Source organism: Bombus fervidus, chromosome 12 (genome assembly GCF_041682495.2).
Source record: "Bombus fervidus isolate BK054 chromosome 12, iyBomFerv1, whole genome shotgun sequence".
Lineage (NCBI taxonomy): Eukaryota > Metazoa > Arthropoda > Insecta > Hymenoptera > Apidae > Bombus > Bombus fervidus.
Genome location: NC_091528.1, coordinates 5703469 through 5722765, shown reverse-complemented (window position 1 = coordinate 5722765; position 19297 = coordinate 5703469). Strand labels below are relative to the sequence as shown.

Genomic DNA, 19297 nt, shown 5'->3' with positions numbered 1-19297 from the left:
TCACGATTTGCCACTTACACGTACGCTGGAAAGTTGAATGCTTTACATTTGTTTCTCCCCTCCTTCTATTTGCTCATTTATATTTTAAAACTATCCCACTCAGTTTTATAAGGAAACATATACATTTGTATTTTAATAAACTTTTATTTATATTTAATTTTACCTAATGCTCTTATATCTAGCTTTATCAGCCTGTATTGCTACACTTACCGCTACGCCTATTTGCTGTACTATTCGAGTGTTTAGGAGATGCGTGCAATGAGATCTTGAATCTCCGAGTTCGTTTTATTTGTTCCTGCGAAATGACCGTAACTTAGCTTCATTGCCTCTTGCATATGCATTCTAATTATATGGTAGAATAGTTTTCGTGCTTCATTTTCAATTCTCCTTATCAGCGATTCCTCCGTTGTTTCTTTTTCTTCAGGTCCTTAACAGGTTCCTTAAGGAAATTCTAACAATAATACGTGTTTTACGTTCTCCTCTTTGTGCCTGTTTATAACACGATTACGATGGGCGTATTGACTTTCAAAGTATAAGATATTTTTGTAAATAATTTTTTTCTCTCTCAATGAGACGAATATGCAAATGATAGACGATGGTTGTTGCGTAGTTCGGTAGAAACACCAGTTGTTAACCAAGTGTGTTAACGCGAAACGATAGTTCAGGTTGAAAACGAAGCAAAGACGATCGAAGTTACAAGCAAACAGACAAAACGAGTATCAAGTGTTTGCCTTGCGGTTTACTGGCTTAGTTATCTGTGACTCGTGTTCTTTAAGGCCTCACCTCTTACCGAGAAGCCTTAAATTCACTTCAGCACGTTCGGATTACGAGTTTCGTCTAGCCTGGACTTGACCACGCGCAGAATTTAAGAGCGGCTGGTGAGAGTATCGACTGATACGAGCGTCGTTTACGTCTTTCGTGCCACTTGCAAAAGGAAACAAGAAGCAGAAAAGAACAACTCGAAGAAGAAGCTCTGATTCGCGGGAGATCGAAAAAAAGAAAAATATTGAAATCTAGGTCTGCAATCAAGATCAATTTAAGCAGCGAATTTTTATTCTGCCGACTTTGTTCTACCGATAGGTAACGTGAAAATCATTTCTTGTATCGTTTTAAAAATACATAATAAATAATCCAAGAAAAATCGTCCTATACTTAAAAAAAAAAAAAAAAAAAAAAAATAAAAGAAAAGAAAAGAAAAAGAAATTGGAATGTCTCAAAGAAACAATTCATAGGGGAAGCCTGTCTAAAAATTAAAAATATCCAAATTATACGGCGCTGTTTAAAATGAAATTAACATATATTCGGTAGCAACTATTTATGCCACAGGAAATCATTTCAATCAGTCACGCACACGATACTCTTCTCAACGATTTACGAGGATCATCCTCGCACAAACTCGCGCTTTTTATCAGAACGATCTCTCAGCTGTTATTATAGGAAGCGTGTACTCAGATGCAAAATTACACGTCTCGGAGTCGCGTACAATTAAATAGGTAAATAACCGAGGAAGGAGATCGTGATTGCGGCGGACTCGTTAAAAAGGGGCGAGAACAAAAGTGACCAGTTGCGTGATTAGAGGAAATGGTGAATCTGAGAAACAACAATAATCGCGAGGATGAACGAAAGGAAAGGAGAAAGGAAGGAAAAAGAAAGAGAAGTGGAAAATGATTCATAGAACGTAGTCGATGATTGCGCCTATTATAAGGCGGGATCAGCTATCGACAAATATTTTTATTCGCCTGCAGTCGACGGTTCTATTGTCCACGCGTGTATGCACGGAAATCGAACGATCGAATCATGGTGAACACGGAAGTCGAGCCGTGGATTCGATCGTGACGGAAATAAGAATAAAGGATTCACCTAACTTGACGAAAAAAGCCATACTAGGCACCGGAAGACCGGAACAATAGACCGGAACAGACTGACAGAACGAGCAGCGATTCACCTATAGCTTATTATTTCTTTGTTTTCAACGATCGAATATAATTGCGATTTGTCGAGCAAGTTTTAACCTATCTAATAGAAAAATTAATTCTTTGAAGATTATTAAATATGTATGGGAGTGTGAGTATTGTTAATTGTACTTCTAGGTCTTCTTATTTGAATCTTGCATTTTTATTTAATTCTACTAAACAAAATCGAAGAGAAAATATTACGTAAATGTAATGTGATAAATATTTTATGGTAAAGTTGTAACAGAAATAGTAAGGTTTTATAGAACAGCAATAAATTATCCTACGATAATAAAATTTCTACGATATAATTCTCTCATCTAGACACCATTGAGAGATTTGAATTGCATCAAGAAGACAACTCAAACGGGTAATGTAAAATAATCCATCTTGCGGAATCAACGAATATGTAGCAAGAAAAGAATCCATAAAATGAGTGACAAAATTAAGCGTTGATCAAAGGAAGACTCTGATATTATTATTTTTGTTACGACTATTAATGAGATTTTTATCACATCATTGAATACGTAGATTGCTCATAGTTCAAGATCTTCTCTTCGATAATTCTTTTAATAATTTCTAATAATTACCTTCCTAATTGTATCTTAATAATTCTTGCCAGTGATTCTTTCAATAATTTTCCGACAATTTTCCAAGCTTATCTCCTCTCTATAAGCAATGAAGAGCAACCCTAATACTTACAATAGTATTATTATATTATACGTATGTCGCAGCGAGTTTCATATAAAATTCCCAACGAGCGTGAAGAACTTGATATACAGAGCGTTTTGATAAATCGTGGACGACGCTGTTTCGACGTTGTATCGAGTCGATTCAGAGCAGAGCGCAGCGTCGACGAAACGGTGCCGAGAATAATGGTAATCGTAAATTACGGTAATAGAAACAATCAAAAGGGAGGATCACGGCACGAGCCTGTTCTCCATGTTCGCCCACCATGGAATCACGGAGGCTAGCGATGATGTTCTCGTTTTATCTGCTGCTTAAACAGCCGAGCAGCATAGGCTATTTTTAAGCGGAATAAAGCGTGCAATAACCGGCGTCCGACGAGAATTAAAACTCTAAGTTGCCTCGCCGTCTCGTTTCCCCTGTTTCTGCTTCGGCCAAAAAGAATTTAACGAGGTTACAGTCGCCTGGCTCGATAAAGGGACGAGTTCTCCCGCACGAGACTATGAACAGCGTGGCGCGTTGCAATTTTTGGCGGGAAATTGCGCCTCACAGCAAAGCTATTAGGTTGTTGGAAAAATTTGCGATGAAAATTGAGGACGATTTAATTGATAAATGAAACGTTTCGTCTTCTTTCGGTAATACATTCCTTCAACTGACAGAAAAAACGTTAAAAGCTAATAGTCTTTACTGAGCTAGATTGTGAAAAGTATTTGAGAAAAAAACAAAGGAAATGCTTTTTGCCAAGATTAACGTGCATTTTTAAACTTTACAGTCATTCTTCGTTTCCTTTCATAATGGAAATAATTGTTGATTTATGTTATGCAAAATTTTATCTTCTACTGTTAAAAAAAAGGAATGCTATTAAATGACAGATAATAGGGGTACTGTTATGTGCACTGAAGCATCAAACCACGAAAATTTGTGGAAGAAATTTAACGTGTGGCAAATGCATCTTTGCATCTGCTAGTAAAAATTGCATGGCAAAAAGAATTTTGTACACCGCTAGCGTTCTTCTTCGAGAAAATTATTTTGCCTATAGGAAATGAAGGCTTTCCGGAAGTGGGTAAACAAGCATCGTTAAAAACTTACATTTCTATCATCATCAAAAAAAAAAAAAAAAAAAAAAAAAAAAAAAAAAAAAAAAAAGAAATATACACACACGTATTTTTCAAATCTAATTTCGTACCATCCTAAATTTAAACTTCTATTATTTAAAAAGAAAGAAATACTCTTCGCTTACAGTCTGTATAATTTAGAATTATACAATTATTTTGTAATACATATATGTATTTGCAAACATGATATTTTCAAATATATTTCTGCAGGTATTGCCATCCGTCCATCCATTTCTCTATTAGCAACACCGTTTTCTATATTAAGAGTGGTAATTTGAAATAACTGGATCCCTACATTCTTTTCTTTTTTATTACACGTTTAACCTTCGTATCAACTACGGGATCATTAGCGACGATATTAGACTTAGATCGATTAGATTTTAGTGTACACATTTATTTCTTTGAGAAAGCTTAATGCGTTCGATGTGTAGTCTCGCGATGTTAGGGTTGTATCAGGTTCTATACCGTGTCTCTGTGTTCGTCTATTTCTCTATATCTACATTCGTAGAGTATGTGGACGTTAATTGCTGGTTACGGCATATATTACAGTAAGGCTGCTATGCTCTTTTAATTAGCCAGGTAATTATTCGTGGGTTATTTTGGTGCGCGCAGTCCTTAGGCGAGACATTACGTTCCTTTCCTTTCTGCTCATATTATTACACACGGTTATTACGTATTATTAACATCTGTTGATACAGGCACATATCGAATTTTCCCGCGAACTTTTCTACTTCTGATCGAAGCGCTGACTTTTTTCCATTCTTATTTTACGACCCTCTTTAAGCGGTTAATTTGATCCTCGGACACGGAATCGGAAGAAGCCGATCGGTAGGTTTAACCAATTAGTTGTTTTTGACGAGTATACACGTCACGAAGAAATGGTAATAAAATGAAAGAGTAAAACAGTCGTTTCATTACGACTTAATTTTATATTATAACAGCCGTACATATTATGCGTTTGACGAGTATACTCTTCACGAAGAATTGGCAATATTCTATCTTATGTCGAGTATACTCGTCACTCGCGAAAAGTAGTTACAATTTACTGCTCGAATTGCAATTTACTAATTGCAGTAAATTGCGATAATAAAATGAAAAAATAAAAAACAGTCGTCTCGTTACAACTTAATTCTATATTACAATATACTATGTATTTGACGAGTATACTCGTCGTCGCTTACTTTTCGCGACACATTTTAGATACACGCTTTTCTTTGAGGTCGCAACAGCTAACTGGTTAAGGGTTAAGCTAAATAAAGTTTAGAACAGTTAGCCGACACTTTACAAGCAACGAGAAGGCGCGTCTTCGGGTTTTAGAGCGTCGCGCCGCCATGGCGAAATTTCTGCTCTGTGTCACAAGGCGCGCAATATGCACATTACACGTTTAATGGCTTGGTCCCAGAATTCTCTGTAGCCTGCAACCGTAACCGTAGTGTTATCCATAAAGTTTGCCGCCTGGTGGACGGAGATTAATCACGCCTCGTGGAACTGGAATATTCAGCCGGCGGATTTGCATGTCGAGTGGTTAGATTTGTATTCCTTATTGCCAAGGTTAGTCGCGTTCTCGCGATCCTTTTTTCTTTTTTCTTCTTTCGCTTTTTTTTTTCTTTTTCTTTTGCCAACAGCGTACTGTCAGCGAACGGCACCCTTCTTAAATCGCGCTATTAATTGACTCTTATCTCGCGTAGTTAGTCCGTGCTATACTCCGCAATTATGCCAATCATTTAACAATTTGATCGATTGTTGCGAGGAATAGCGCGAATCGTGTCTCGATCCTTCTTCGTCTCTCGCTCGTTAGCCCTCGTTCCATGCTTACGGCAATTTGACACGGTGCGATTAGCGTGGAAAAGAAAAATTAGCGCGCGATGCTGACGATCACAGGCAGAAATCGCGAGAAGCAACTTTGAAACGCGGTCGACTCTATGTTATCGAGATTGTCCTTTTAATTGATCGTGGAATTTATTTTTATTAATTGTGGTATTTCGAACATGATTCTTTATTTAACTGTTCGTGAAGCTTCATAGATTTATCTTCTATTCGCAAACCTAATCCGGCTTGTTGGAAATCGAGAGATCGAGAAGAATTTCCGGGAATTTCATTCTTTTTACTATATCGATGTTTCCGTAAAAAGAGACAGATTAGGTTGGAAAATCGAAGACTTAAATGCTTGTAGAATTTGCATAGATCCCATCGTCTTTTAATTGTACGTATGTGTATATATTTATTTATTTCAGCCTGACGGCCTAGAAATTGGACTTGGTTTTACAAGAATTACGAGCATAAATGTCTTCTGCTCGTGTTAAATTTGTTTAATTGTATCGATTCGACATGAATTTGATATCAGTTCCACATACATTCTGATATCATCTGATTAATCAATTTCTCGATTTTTATTAACAGAAGAATTTGCGTAAGTGAACCTCATAAAAGAAATCTCAATGACTGTATAATTTTAAATGAAATTTGAAACCGGTCATTCGACCGAGCCTGATAAGATTAGTGTTAAGTTTCCCCATGGAGATAAACTCGAACGTGCAGAGATCGAGCTGCTTGTAAAGCGACGCGCCTAAGCGCGTGACGAATAAATCGAGACAAAGCGAGCCCGGCATCTCGATTTATAGAGGTTTTCACAGCGGATCCAAAGAAAATGAACGAAATCTCGATACGTGTGGAGGTTCTCGAGGTTCCCAAGTTATCGAGGTTTTACCGTACAAACAGGAGTACGGTCTAATCGACGATAATTCCGCTGTTAAAATTCCTGTATCTCTGTAGTCGAGCAAAATACCCGGGGCACACTCGAGATCTATCGAGACAGGGCAATGAAAAAAGGGAAGAAAAAGAAAAAAAAAAGAAAAAAACGGGCAAAGAGACGAGATGTGAAAAGCGCGGCTGATGTAGCCAGCAGGCATCGCTAACACGTTTCTCCTTTCATTTTCAGCCGGTGCGGTAGTGATCGTGGCCTCGAAGCGAGTCCTTTTACGGCGGGGACGAGCATCGAAAGCGGAGGAGAGCCTCCCTCTCTCTGTCTTTCTCTTTCTCTCCCCGATCGTCCACGTTGGCCCAGAGACGCGAGTCAAACCAGCATCATCCACGCGAAGGATATAAGGGACGAAGAAGGCAGGAACGAGAAGAACCGGGTTGGTTCAAGAGAGATAAAACGAAAGGCTGGAAACTAGACGGCCAGGTTACCGAGCTAGCATGGAATAAAGGCGGTGCAGCGACGCGGTGGATCGTGCACAAGGGAGAAAGGGAGAGAGAGAAATTCGGGGGAAGAAAAAGCAGCTGCCGGACAAGGGAACGCTGGTGGTCCTCCTGAGTGTCAGTTAAATCCAGCATGAAGTAGAAGAAGAGAATTTTCAAGAGGAAGAACGCGGTCGTTGAGACGAAGAACGGAGGATTATTGATCCGAGATATCGAAGGAAGAGAAAGTGGTGGATAGAAGAGAGCGGCAGAGGTGCGAGAGGAGACCGATCGGATATCGAGGATTGATTTTGAAGGAAAAAGACGGAGAAATCTAAATGATAGATAAAAGAAAAGGGAAGAAGGCGAAGAAGGAGGGTTAGAGGGGAGGAAACGGTGGTCGAGTTAGGAGGAAGCTGGTGAAGGAGAGGAATGGGTGCCGGCATGGGCAGGAGCGGCACGAGCGGCGGCTTCCTCGAGGCACTTCCCACGGGAACGCCGCTCCACGTGGCCATGCTCGGTCTCGACAGTGCTGGGAAAACCACCGCGTTGTATCGACTCAAGTTCGACCAGTACCTAAACACCGTGCCCACCATTGGTTTCAACTGCGAGAGAATCCGTGGTGGCATCGGAAAAGCGAAAGGTAAAGTCGAATCATTCTTAACGTTTCTTAGCATACTATACTTGCGACGACGATCAACGTTGAGACACGAGTTTACCGCGGTTTTAGCTTGCGCTCTTCAGCGCTGCATACACCAATTCACGGGTTATCTTGTTATTTAATTTCTGGTTATAGAAATTAGTTGGAAATTTTTTAATGAAAATGCATCGACTGCTTCTTATCGTACTGATCTTGAAGAGTAGGCGAATTTTTGTTGGCTGGAATTGTCACATCGCGCGAGCCATTCGAAAGTCGTGTCGATCGTAGGCCATAAATTGAGAAACGCGGGAAAGCGATGATGTTACTAGCGATGCTATTCTTTAAAATTTTCTAGAGTTACTCTCGTCATCTTGTAACAAACCGAAACAAGTCACGCGGTAAACACCGATTTGCAATCGGCGATGATTTTTCTCGATGCAGCGTCTATAGCTGGAACGCGCAACTATCGTAACTGAACACGTAACCATTACGTGGTCAAGATAACGCTTAACACGGACATTTATTACAGTTACCGTGTGCGTAGCAACGTAATAAGTCAATGTCGATGTCGATGTTTCTTCGTACGACTAGGTCTCGTTGTCCCAGAAACCTGGTAGCAACGATCGCGCCGAGAGATGGAAATCGCGTTAAAGAACCTCTTCCACTTTTGTCCCTTTGCACTTCGCATGCCGGCGTGTCTGCTTTAGAGAAAGTACAGTTCACAGTGAAAAGAAATCACGATCGTTTCCTAACCATTAGAGAAGCGTCCTACGAGTTCCATTTCTTTGAATTAAAACAGGATGTGAAAGCAACTAAAATGCGCATACCGTGGGCTATACTCGAGATAATAACGTCAGCATAAAAAATATTACCTTCCACGTTCTGCCAGTTATTTTACATAGCATTTTCATAGCGTTTTCCATGGGCAAAAAAAGATTAAACGCTGTGCAGGGCAAATTTTCACATTCCCCTTGGTAGGCTTTTTAATATCTTTAGAAAGCAAGTCGTGAAAAGATCGATCATTTCCGTGATAGAAACACGAAAAATATCTGGAATAAATGATTCTTTTGTATTAATTAATACAGATTTTGCAAATGACAACTTATTGATAATTTAAACTCCGATACTAAAGTTCCACAAGCTAATTTTATAGATTTTTAGATTTTATCGTTATTAGATCCTTTATATTAGATTATAAAAATAAAATGTAGAGTATATATTATTTAATATTAGATTTATGTGAAATTCAAAAGTGCATAAATTTGCAGAATTACGTTCGAAATTATTGTTCGAGACGTACGTAAAATATCCAAAGCAAGTCCACGCGTCACATTCAGTCGGCGAAACAAAATTTCTACTTAGCTTGCACCTTTTTAAATTACCTTCACAAAGCCAGTAATTCGTGTAAACATCCATGATCTAATTATTATTAAATCCGATACTTGTTCCATTCCGATATAAAATTGTAAACGAAAAATTTATAAGCTACCAGTTGTAATTTATCGATTCATTAATATTATTTATTTTCATAAATTTATTATGCAAAAGCCCAAATCCAACAATGTATCGCATCTTTCCACCCTAAACGATGGTTTCACCAGTTTCGTCCCCTTTAGAGCTTTCGTTTAAGGAAAAAGAAAATGCTATAGAAAAAGAGGAAGACAAGTAAAATGGGTTGCCATGGTGGTTTGTCGCAGGTGTGAATTTTCTCGTATGGGACGTGGGAGGGCAAGAGAAATTGCGACCATTATGGAAGTCTTATACCCGGTGCACAGATGGTATTATCTTCGTGGTTGACTCTTGCGACGCGGAACGGCTCGAGGAGGCAAAAATGGAGCTGACCAGAACAGCCAGGAGCCCGGATAACGCTGGTGTTCCCATTCTGATCCTGGCCAACAAGCAGGATCTGCCAGGTAACATAGTACTCGTGTATGTATGCATGTGCTAAGTTGGCGTTTCGCCTCAATTATAAGAGGAACCGTGGCCTCTTTTGTAAATTAAACTGCTCACGGTGACGCAGAGTATTAAAAACGCGTTCTCCTGCTTATCCTATCCATCGTCTTTTACGAGGATATACTGGAAAACGTAAACGTTTTCGTGCTTCATTCGTTTATTTCAGTATATGTCTAACGATAACAGGAGATATAATTGGAATGGAAAACGAAAGAAACTTAATTGAAACTCGGATTAAGCGTTTAATTATTTCCGAGACTTTGCTTAATTGCTTGAGAGAACGTAGTATTAAACATCTCTTCGTGTCTATTCTGTAAGCTGTCTTTTATAAGCAAGTGTTAGCGAAAATGCCAAGGTTTCTGTCTCCCTCGTTTATTTCGATATTTGTTTAGTAATAACGTAGAGATAACAAGAAAAGAAAGCGAAGGAAAACGATCTTATGTTTGATGTTATGTGTTTAATTATTCGCGTGGGACTTTGCTCGGTCGTTTAAAATGATCTATGTAGTATTTAGATGTGTTCTCTTGTTCGTCTAAGATATATTCCTTTGTAAGGAGATATTAGAAAACGCAGACGTTTTTATATCTTCTTCGTGTAATAATAATTAAAAAGAATGAGAACCATTTTCTATTCCCAACGCATGCTCAGTATTAATACACTGTTATACAAAAGTAGATTTTTCTTTTATTCTAAATTAAAAGTTTCGTTATCCGCGAGACTTCATTTGGACGTTAGCTGTAGCAAATGGTTTCCGTGTTCAGAAACAAGATCAAATTGCTTTCAAAGACTTTAAGAGTATGAACAAGTGGCTGAGAAGACAGCCGCGTATCGGTTTAAGCTTATGGCTTCGCTACGAGGACTATAAATGCACTTGACCGCAATCTATATTGGAGCATGATTAGATTATAGATTGTATATCTACGAAGCAGCAGCACTTGATTTCACAAACACATTGCTTTTAATGGTCTTGAAAAAAAATTTGATAGAAGACAGTTGCGTCATTCGTAAGATTATCGTTTTCAGTTTCTATATGTTATCCTTTTACGCCTTTTATTATGTAACTGAATGTAGACCATTGAATAACACTTGCCATTCGCGAAGTTCAACGTCTACAGACCATTGATTCGGCAAGGATAATCGTTTAGAAACAAAAAGTATGTAATCTGTCTTCTTCGATTAACCAGACACATATAATCTTTTATCGAACTTGATCCAGTTTCTAGAATCCTAAAAATATTCCTCTACGACTTTACTAATTCAGTCAGAGACTTAAATATAGTCGAAAGACTCGAACTATATCCTTCTTCGACTACAATCCTAAATTACAAGATCCAACGATCCTGAACTACTTACCAAAAAAGAAAATCGTCGTCGTAACAAGAACTCGAATTCCACCACAAGACCTGAGTTATCTTCGTCCTTTTAAATTCTAAATAAGATATATTCCTCATGATCCTGAACTATCGAGAAAAGAAAATGTTCCTGAAATCCAAAATCCATCGCAAGACCTAAACTACCTTCATCATCGACTAAAACTCTAGATGGAAAAATTCTACGATACCGAAGATATATTTCATCACGAGAATTCCATCGCAAGATCAAAACTGTCTCTTCACTTTTGACAAAAAAAAAGTTTAAATTAAGATTTTACACGATCCTAAACTATCAAAAAAAAAGATGATCGTGGAACGCTACAAAGATGCAAGTTCCATCGCACAAGACTTAAACAACTTTTATCCTCGATTCATCATTAACACATATCATCAACGAAAGAGTATTTATTTTTCACGATCCTGAGCAACCAGAGAAGGAAATCCTCCTTTGAACAAAACACCTCATCCTGTTACCGATCTTTGCTCTCAATACACCTAATAACTGACCAAACCGTTCCGCCTGATGTCCACAGGTGCCAAAGAGGTGGGCGAGTTGGAAAAGCACTTAGGCGTCCTGGAACTAGCCGGAATGCCAGGCAGCGCGTGCATCAGAGTGCAGCCAGCTTGCGCTATCACCGGCGAAGGCCTCCACGAGGGATTGGACACGTTGTATCAGCTGATATTGAAGCGACGTAAGCTCGCGAAGCTGAACAGGAAGCGGGCCAGGTAGGCCAGGGCCTCGGAGGACTGCACGTGCGTCTTCTGATTTTGTAAGTCGCGGACAGTCTCTCCTTTGGATACAGCCACGCCTTCCACGGTGTCTTCTTCCTCGTCTTCTTCGTCATGCTGCAATGACGACATCCACGAGGTGCTCGAGTGAATGCACGTGTACACAAACCTACCGTTCTCGCGGACAATTGTTCTCGTCGTAGAACACCCTCGATTTTTTGTTCCCGACGATTGTTTCTCGGACCAGCGTTGCTCTTGAGACGCTGGCCGACCGGATGTGTGTTCTTAATGGTGCAAGCTGAACGGTGGATTCGTGCAACAGAGATCGAAACAGATCTCGCGGTATCGTACACGGAGTCGTGGTTCTACGTTCTTCGATGAAGATGCTTAATTTTTCTGATACAAGAGAACTAGACAGTCTCTAACGAAGGAAGAGGTCAGAGCTATACTTGGACGTATTCCTTTGTCGATTGATTCGTTTTAATTTAGTTTAACAATGCGTATTTAACGAACGAGGGATATACGAGACGATGAAAAACTGCCACTAAAGCTGCGTGGCTGACGCAACATACTCTAGAAAAGAACACGAAGAGAGGACAGCGGTCCTTGTAAGAAGCTAAACGATTATGACAGACGATGACATCGTTCTGAATATTTTTCCGATCGGATGCTCTGACTGGGGTTGTTTTACTCACCGATCACCGGCTATTTTTGCCGATCCTAAATGGTGCACGGACGTGTCTTCGCTTTTTCAAGAGAAGATGGGGAGGACGTAGAAAATTTTCGAGGCAATGGTGAATCACTCGCCGATATTTTAGGTGAATCGTGGATGTCCGTGATGACAACGAAACAAGTGCTTCTCCGCCGTAACACAGAAGCTCTATTTTGCCAAATTTTGCATCGTTTCTTGGGAAACTTTTCAACGATCCCTGCCGATTGCCTCCGCTTGTTATCGATAACGAGCTCGGCAGCCGCTTAAAGTCGTACATTTCGCTGATAAAAATGGAATTGAGAAGGCAGAAATATTTCGCTCGAAAGAAGAGGTCGGGACTTTCGCTATAACGAGGCTTCATCGACGACTTCGTTGCTGATAAAGATGACGTCGAATCGTATTAATAATGCTGACGTGGGCCCGGTTCAAGAAGGCCAAGATAAAACCTGTATATTAATAACTATGACTGTAAGCTCGCGAAACGATCGGGATTAATTAAAAGAAATCGATCGCGATGGAGGAACGGAACATCTGGCTACGATTTTCGATCAGAGTGGATATAGCACCGGAGATTTGTTATTTGATCAATGGATACGCTAGATGAGTGGCCATTGCAACGAGTAGAAAAAAATTTTGCTAGATGATCTTTCGCTACGTGGAAGATCCTCGAGCTATTGAGTTATCCTTTGTCGTGAATTCGTCGTGTTAGTCGAGTCGTAGTACGCGTTTATAGAGCTCCAGGTGAATCGTCGACCTTAGGTATTCAGACGATGATCGTGCCTCTCCAATTTTTTGCACCTTTATACCATGTAACGAGAGTAAAAGAGAGAAAAAACGATCAGACGTAATAGAATATCGTTGCTTCTTCCCGACGAGTGGAATTTTTGTAAAATGATGTGATAACAACTATCCTCAACCCTTTATCTTTCCCCGTTCAATTAGCCTGTATCGTACGTATGTACACGTGAATCAAATATTGTATTCGTTGTATCGTGCTCTGTAGGGGAGTAGGAAAGCAAACCGATCGTTTTGAGCTTAATTAAAATCGATACATATCGCGCCCCCTCCTCCTAACTCTAATAAATGATTCAGCGTGTTATTCCTTTTATTCAAATCGAAATTGAGAGATTTTCTGAAAAAAAGAGAGTCCATTAGATAACATGGCGAGTCGAATAAATCGCGTTGGAAACTTTCCAATTCTTTCTTATTTAATATCAACTATGTTTCAACTTTGTTCCTTTCTTTCCCTTTTTTCATGTTTTTATAAAACGAATAAAAATTTCAAAAGCAGACCTACATTTTTCAGAAAGCTGATCGATTATTCCTGAATATGATTCGTTGGATCATGACCGATTACACGTTACGTATTCCGCGAGTTTATACGTTGAACATTTACAGCAAAAACTATGAAAGTTTGAGAGTTAGCTTTTGTGAATGGTTCATTAGAAAATTGATCGATTTTCGTATGAACAGTTAGAGCTCAAAACGGTGGGTGCTCGTGTTTCTTGCCAGTGTACTTTATTCTTAACGGTCCCTTTGACATGTGGACTTCCGGTATATGCAATTCTTATCGACCACCACCAATGCGAGACGATATTTTCTATGGCGTTAATGATATTCCGTGGGAAACATATCATCATGAAATTTCCCTTTTGTTCAACAATTTGAATATTATGAACATTCGTGAATATTATAGATCAATTGTTACAGTTTCTTTCATATCTATGATACGGTTGCAACGCGTTTAATATCAAACGTTGAATATCTTTTAAAGGTGGTTCCTATTTATGGAAAATATCGTGCGAAACTATATTGTATCGGTTAGTCGAGGAAGAATTGCCTGCTCCAATTAGAAGTATATATATGTTTGCCGCTAACAAATTGCATATTCGGTTTTCGCGTCTCGGAGAGCGCAAAGTTCTAATTTCGTTTGGTGTTCTCGTGGCCGTCCCTTCTACGTATCCTCGTGATTTTCCAAACTCCGCATGAAACTTCCATTTTTCATCTATCTTACCTGGGAAACAGTTCTTCCGTAAAGTTTCATCTTTTCGCCAAAGAAGTCTATATACCGTTTTAACTCGTGGGGAAACTCGTTACGTGAAACTACAACGGCGATACTTTGCATTTACCTTCAACGAGAAGCGCTTCCTTCTTTTGGAATCGCAGCACTACCAAACAATTACGATCATATTTAACGAGCTCCAACAAGTTTACAGGAGACAATATTTTCGTGGAGAACGAGCAGCATGCAAAACAGTTCCGAATCGAAGCAAGAAGTTGAAGCAGGTACTTGCCGTGTATTTACTGGCGAACTAGCGCAGGAAGGAGGATCGAAAAAAAAAAAAAAAAAATGATTGAAAAAGAAGAAAGAACGCAGCCTCCTCTAGCAAAATGTAGCGCTTTGTTTCCGGACCGACGAGGCTAGGAATGAGAATCGAGCACACGAAAGTCGGACGACGTAATTTGACTGGTTATTTATTGCAGTGCACGGATCGATATTAAACTGGGAGACAGAGGGCAACACGAGACCGGAAATCGTGGTTTGCGGCGAACGATATACAAGGGCGTTATCCGGAACAACGACCCGCTGTGACGGAAGTAGCCGTGAAATCGGAAGCGAGCCACAAGATGGGAAAAAATAAAAAGGAAGGACATCAGGAAACGAATACATCCTTCCTACATAAATTGGATATCAAAGTGGAGGAACTGATTCGCGATAAGCGATTTCTTAGAAAAGCTACAGTTTTCTTTCTAAGTAGATTCTCGTTCGAGTAATAGGACACTGCCGGGAAATTCGAAACACGAACGATTACCGAGAAATTGTTCAAATTTTGGAGAGTCACTATTTCATTCGAAATCGTCTTCAATTATAAAGTAACTTTAGGATAATTCTCTTTGAAGTAAAAATGGTATCGATTTCATATACGGAATTGTTTCAGTTGATTTATTAATTTTGTTATTTATTATTTGTTTTTATTAGAACGCATTAAGCAGAGAATAAAATTGATTATCCCAATTGCTCGATTAATTTTGTTGTAAAAACGACCTAGACAAGATAATGTTATTTTTAAACCAAATAATTTCTTATTTTATTTATCCGATTGCAATTTTCATTGAACGTTTCAAATCATTATCTCGCACGAATCTAAAATTCTAATTGATGAATCGCTTTCCTGTTAATCTCAGCCGTTTATCACACTTGGTACGAAACGTGTTTCCTAATACTTACAAATTAGAATGTATATCTTCCATATATGTTTTTTTAATGATTATTCACAATCTAAGAAGCCTATTTTACTCTAAAAACAATTTGTTAGTTTGAAGAAGCTGATCATTGTATATATATATATATATATATATATATATATACGTTTCGTTAAAAGCTCTTCTCGAGTCTTCACCTACTTCAAACACTAAAAGAACGTAAATTGATGAAAAAGAAAATTTTCAGTTCTCAAATCAGTCGCACAAAGAAACACTTGAAACATTTTCTTCGTTCCGAGGAAAATATCGAGAGAAGAGACTCGAGGGAAGCAGGTTGTCACCTCGAAGCAGTTGAGAATCGATAAAGGTGCAATGAGTCACGGCCAGACACGGCGCCACGCGATTTATTGTTGGAGAAAACGCGAAAAAGCCATACTGGTCACGCGATTTTTTAATATTTACGAAAATTGTCGTAGTAAAGAATGATGCGAATGTGTGCTGCATCTTGCCATTGATGCTCGGTGGCAGGAAGAAGATGGCAACGGAGTCCGTGTCACTGAAGAAGGCACGTAAGAATAAGAAAAACGCGTTTGAAGAGAACGAGAAGATGCATCATGGATGCATGAGACTGGAAAACCACGTCGTGAGGAAATAGGTAAAACGATGTCGATCGATGACGCGTGGTATCAGATATCCACAAGGTGATATTTCACGTAAAATGGACGAAACTTGTTCCTGATTCCATTTTCTTGTAGATTATTTTCCTTAGAAAACTCGACGAGTTCCCTAATCGTCGGTTGGATACATCGAAGATATCAATGTAAAATTATATGAACATTCGTATTACTTTTGTTGTGCATCAGCGTCGTAAGGGAGATAAGGAAACATAAATTTTCGTCGTTGAGAGCCTTCAAAGGATCTTGCAGTTAGAAAATATTTCACGGCAACGACGATTTTTTTAATGGATTCTAACAGTCAAGGACTTTGATGGAACTGTTTCGCATGGAAAGGAAGACGAACTGCACGGAATGGAACCAGTTTCTTCACACTTTGTTGCTCGGTACGTCTAACGACCCCTTTAGATACGCTTCCTACAACTCACGTGTGCTGGAATGCGTTGAAAATGCATCGACGGATGTCGAACCACCTTGCATCTTCTTGGGGTTCTTTCTCTTCCGCTATTTTGCGACGACTCATGTTCGACTTCTCTGCCATTTCTCCCATAAGCCTCGTTCAATCTTGCACATATACAACGGCTAACTTTTCGGGGATTCGACTAATTTCTCGCAATATGTACGGATAGAAGAGCTTGCGCACTCTTATCGCGCTGTGATCTTTGTCCTATTCCCAGCGCTTTAATTTCATTCATACAAGTTTTATCTTTTAGCCGCCGGTAATTCTAACGTTAATGAAGCGATGTCAAGCGCCTTCGTTCGATCGAGTCGCTAGTTCTCGTTAATCAGAGCGGGCGTACGAACACGAAAGGATATACGAAATCAACCAAATAACAGGCTCGCATTGCCGTCGAGCAACTCGTCCAGTCTGGGCCAGCCTTTACGCCGCTTCCGCTCTGTCTCCGTAAGTCATCGAGTTTACGAGAAACCTCCTCGTGCTCTGCCAACACGTTTCTCCCAATCCAATTCCTGCAATCCCGAAATTTCGCGAAAGACTAAGAAACGAGAATACTTGGAAGATCCTCGTCGTTCCAAGTTCCTTATAACAGTCAGGACTTTCCTCTTTGCTCGCATGGCACTCGCGGTGTCGCCTTAACCCAGTTTACAGCGAACTTCCGGTGGCACCGATCGCCGCGACCGACAACTTAATTACCACGGTCTCTAATTAGCGTGTCCTCCTGGTCCTCGACGACTTAGAAGGGCGTCGCGACGAGAGCACACGTTCCGCTTTTCTCTCTCTCTCTCTGTGTATGTGTGTGTGTATGTATGTGTGTGTATGTAGAAAGGCGAGACGAACGGAAATAGAAGAAGGAAGAAAAAGGAAGCGGAAGGGACATAAAGGAAATGGAAAATCGTAGAAGACGAGTGTAACGAGTGTCGATGCTAGTCGAGTGGAGAATCATTTCGAGGAACCAAGAGAGTGTGGACGGTAACGAGTACGTGTAGCGTACGCCAAAAAAAAAAAAAAAAATGAATACGAAACATTTAATTACTTGTAAGAACATTGTACATAGGCAACCGCAGGCTGTAAGTTTTCGTAGGATTTCCTTACAGCGTGGAAACTTTTGCGTTGCATCGGAAAGTTCAAGTACAATCGCTGCTCGGCTTCGGCGGGTTTGCTGGTTATTTTACAGGGTTGATCTGTAATTTATGATAAATAAAAGCGATGATTCTGTTGATAATAATAGTTTATTCCGATGTTGTTTTGTTGGAGTATGGCGATTGTCGCGAAGTGAAGCGGTCTCGGGGGTAGGAATTAAAAGTAGCGAATTATCGAGATACGCGGTGGTTGTTTGGATTCTTTGAGTTTTTGTACATGATCGATGCTCCAAGTAATGTTCGAAGAGAGAATGGAGATAAGATTAGAAAAATTGAGCAACGATCTTATATATAATATAAGTATAACATGGAAGTTTTGTTGAAACGGTTACGGTTTAATACTAGAAATACCAAATGTGTTTTTGTTATACCTTAAAAACAATATTGAAGAATAATCTCTTATTATTTTAAATAAAATGTAATATACGTATATGTTTCTTAAATGCAAAATTTACAAGTAATTATATTCGTTAAAGTGAAAGTAACAATTTCCGAAACGGAATGATTCGATTGATAGTTTTAGCGTTAGTTAGGTATCTTGAACAATTGGGAATCTATAAGAGTAGTTATATTTAATTTTGTTAAATGTATAATCGATGGGCATGGTAATTGGTTAGAATACACTTAACCAACGCGATGGTTAAACGACTGATCGACATATCGGTAACAATCGAATTGATAATAATTTACGCTTGATTTTCCGATCAACGACCATGCAGTTCCACGCTTAAAGAGGAAATCGACCAATGTCTGTCGAGTATGATTGTTGTTTTTTATATCGACTGTCGTTCAACAAATTCTATTGTATACTAATACTTGCCCCTTGTTGTGTTTTATTACCATTCGATATTTTATTATCGTGCTTCGAACGATAGATCGCAGTATTTATGTATAATTAAACACGTAACGGCTAACCATAGCGAACGATCGAGTTAAACTCAAAGAGAGAAAGGGAATTCTGCAAATGGTAAACCGTGCGCAGAATTGTAATAACAAGCGTGTGAAAAGAGAAGAGAAGAAAAAAAAAAGTTAATGTAAAAAGGAAGCAAAAGAGGGGAGCAGATCGTGTTTTTACTGTAACGAGAACGATTATTATATCGTCATTCGTCCTCGCGCCGCTTGAATATTCGTATATTTATATAGTAGACTCGCCACTCTTCTCTCGTGTGCGTGCAGTAGATGCACCAGGTGAATGTTGATTGTACTCTGGGACACGCAGCTCGTCCCGTCAGACTGAATGGATCCTTTCCGACTGTGAGCGAGGATTTTTCCAAATAAATCAGCTAATTCCGTTATGTTTTAATCGTGCGTCGTTCATTTATTCAGCCCCTCAAACTTCAAGTGGTACAAGAAAACCTGGTAATCGCTTTTTATTCAGATAACCTCGCTCGTGATTCAGTTAATTTCAGTTTTTGTTAATTAATTCATTTATCAGAATTATCGTAGAGTTTGAAAATTCTTTGAAACTGCTACAGTTGT

The 19297-nt window shown here is 39.3% G+C and overlaps 1 protein-coding gene across 2 annotated transcripts in view; it reads left to right on the top strand.

The window, feature by feature from the left end:
- Arl4 (ADP ribosylation factor-like 4) overlaps window positions 1-14695 on the top strand; it is a 50326-nt gene extending 35631 nt beyond the window's left edge. For both annotated transcript variants that reach the window (XM_072014613.1, XM_072014612.1), the window contains exons 2-4: window positions 6693-7577; window positions 9272-9487; window positions 11434-14695. In XM_072014613.1, the coding sequence (XP_071870714.1) occupies window positions 7367-7577; window positions 9272-9487; window positions 11434-11630 (624 nt within the window). In that variant the 5' untranslated portion in view covers window positions 6693-7366 and the 3' untranslated portion in view covers window positions 11631-14695. The remainder of the gene's footprint in view (window positions 1-6692; window positions 7578-9271; window positions 9488-11433) is intronic.
- The last annotated feature ends 4602 nt before the right edge of the window (window positions 14696-19297 follow it).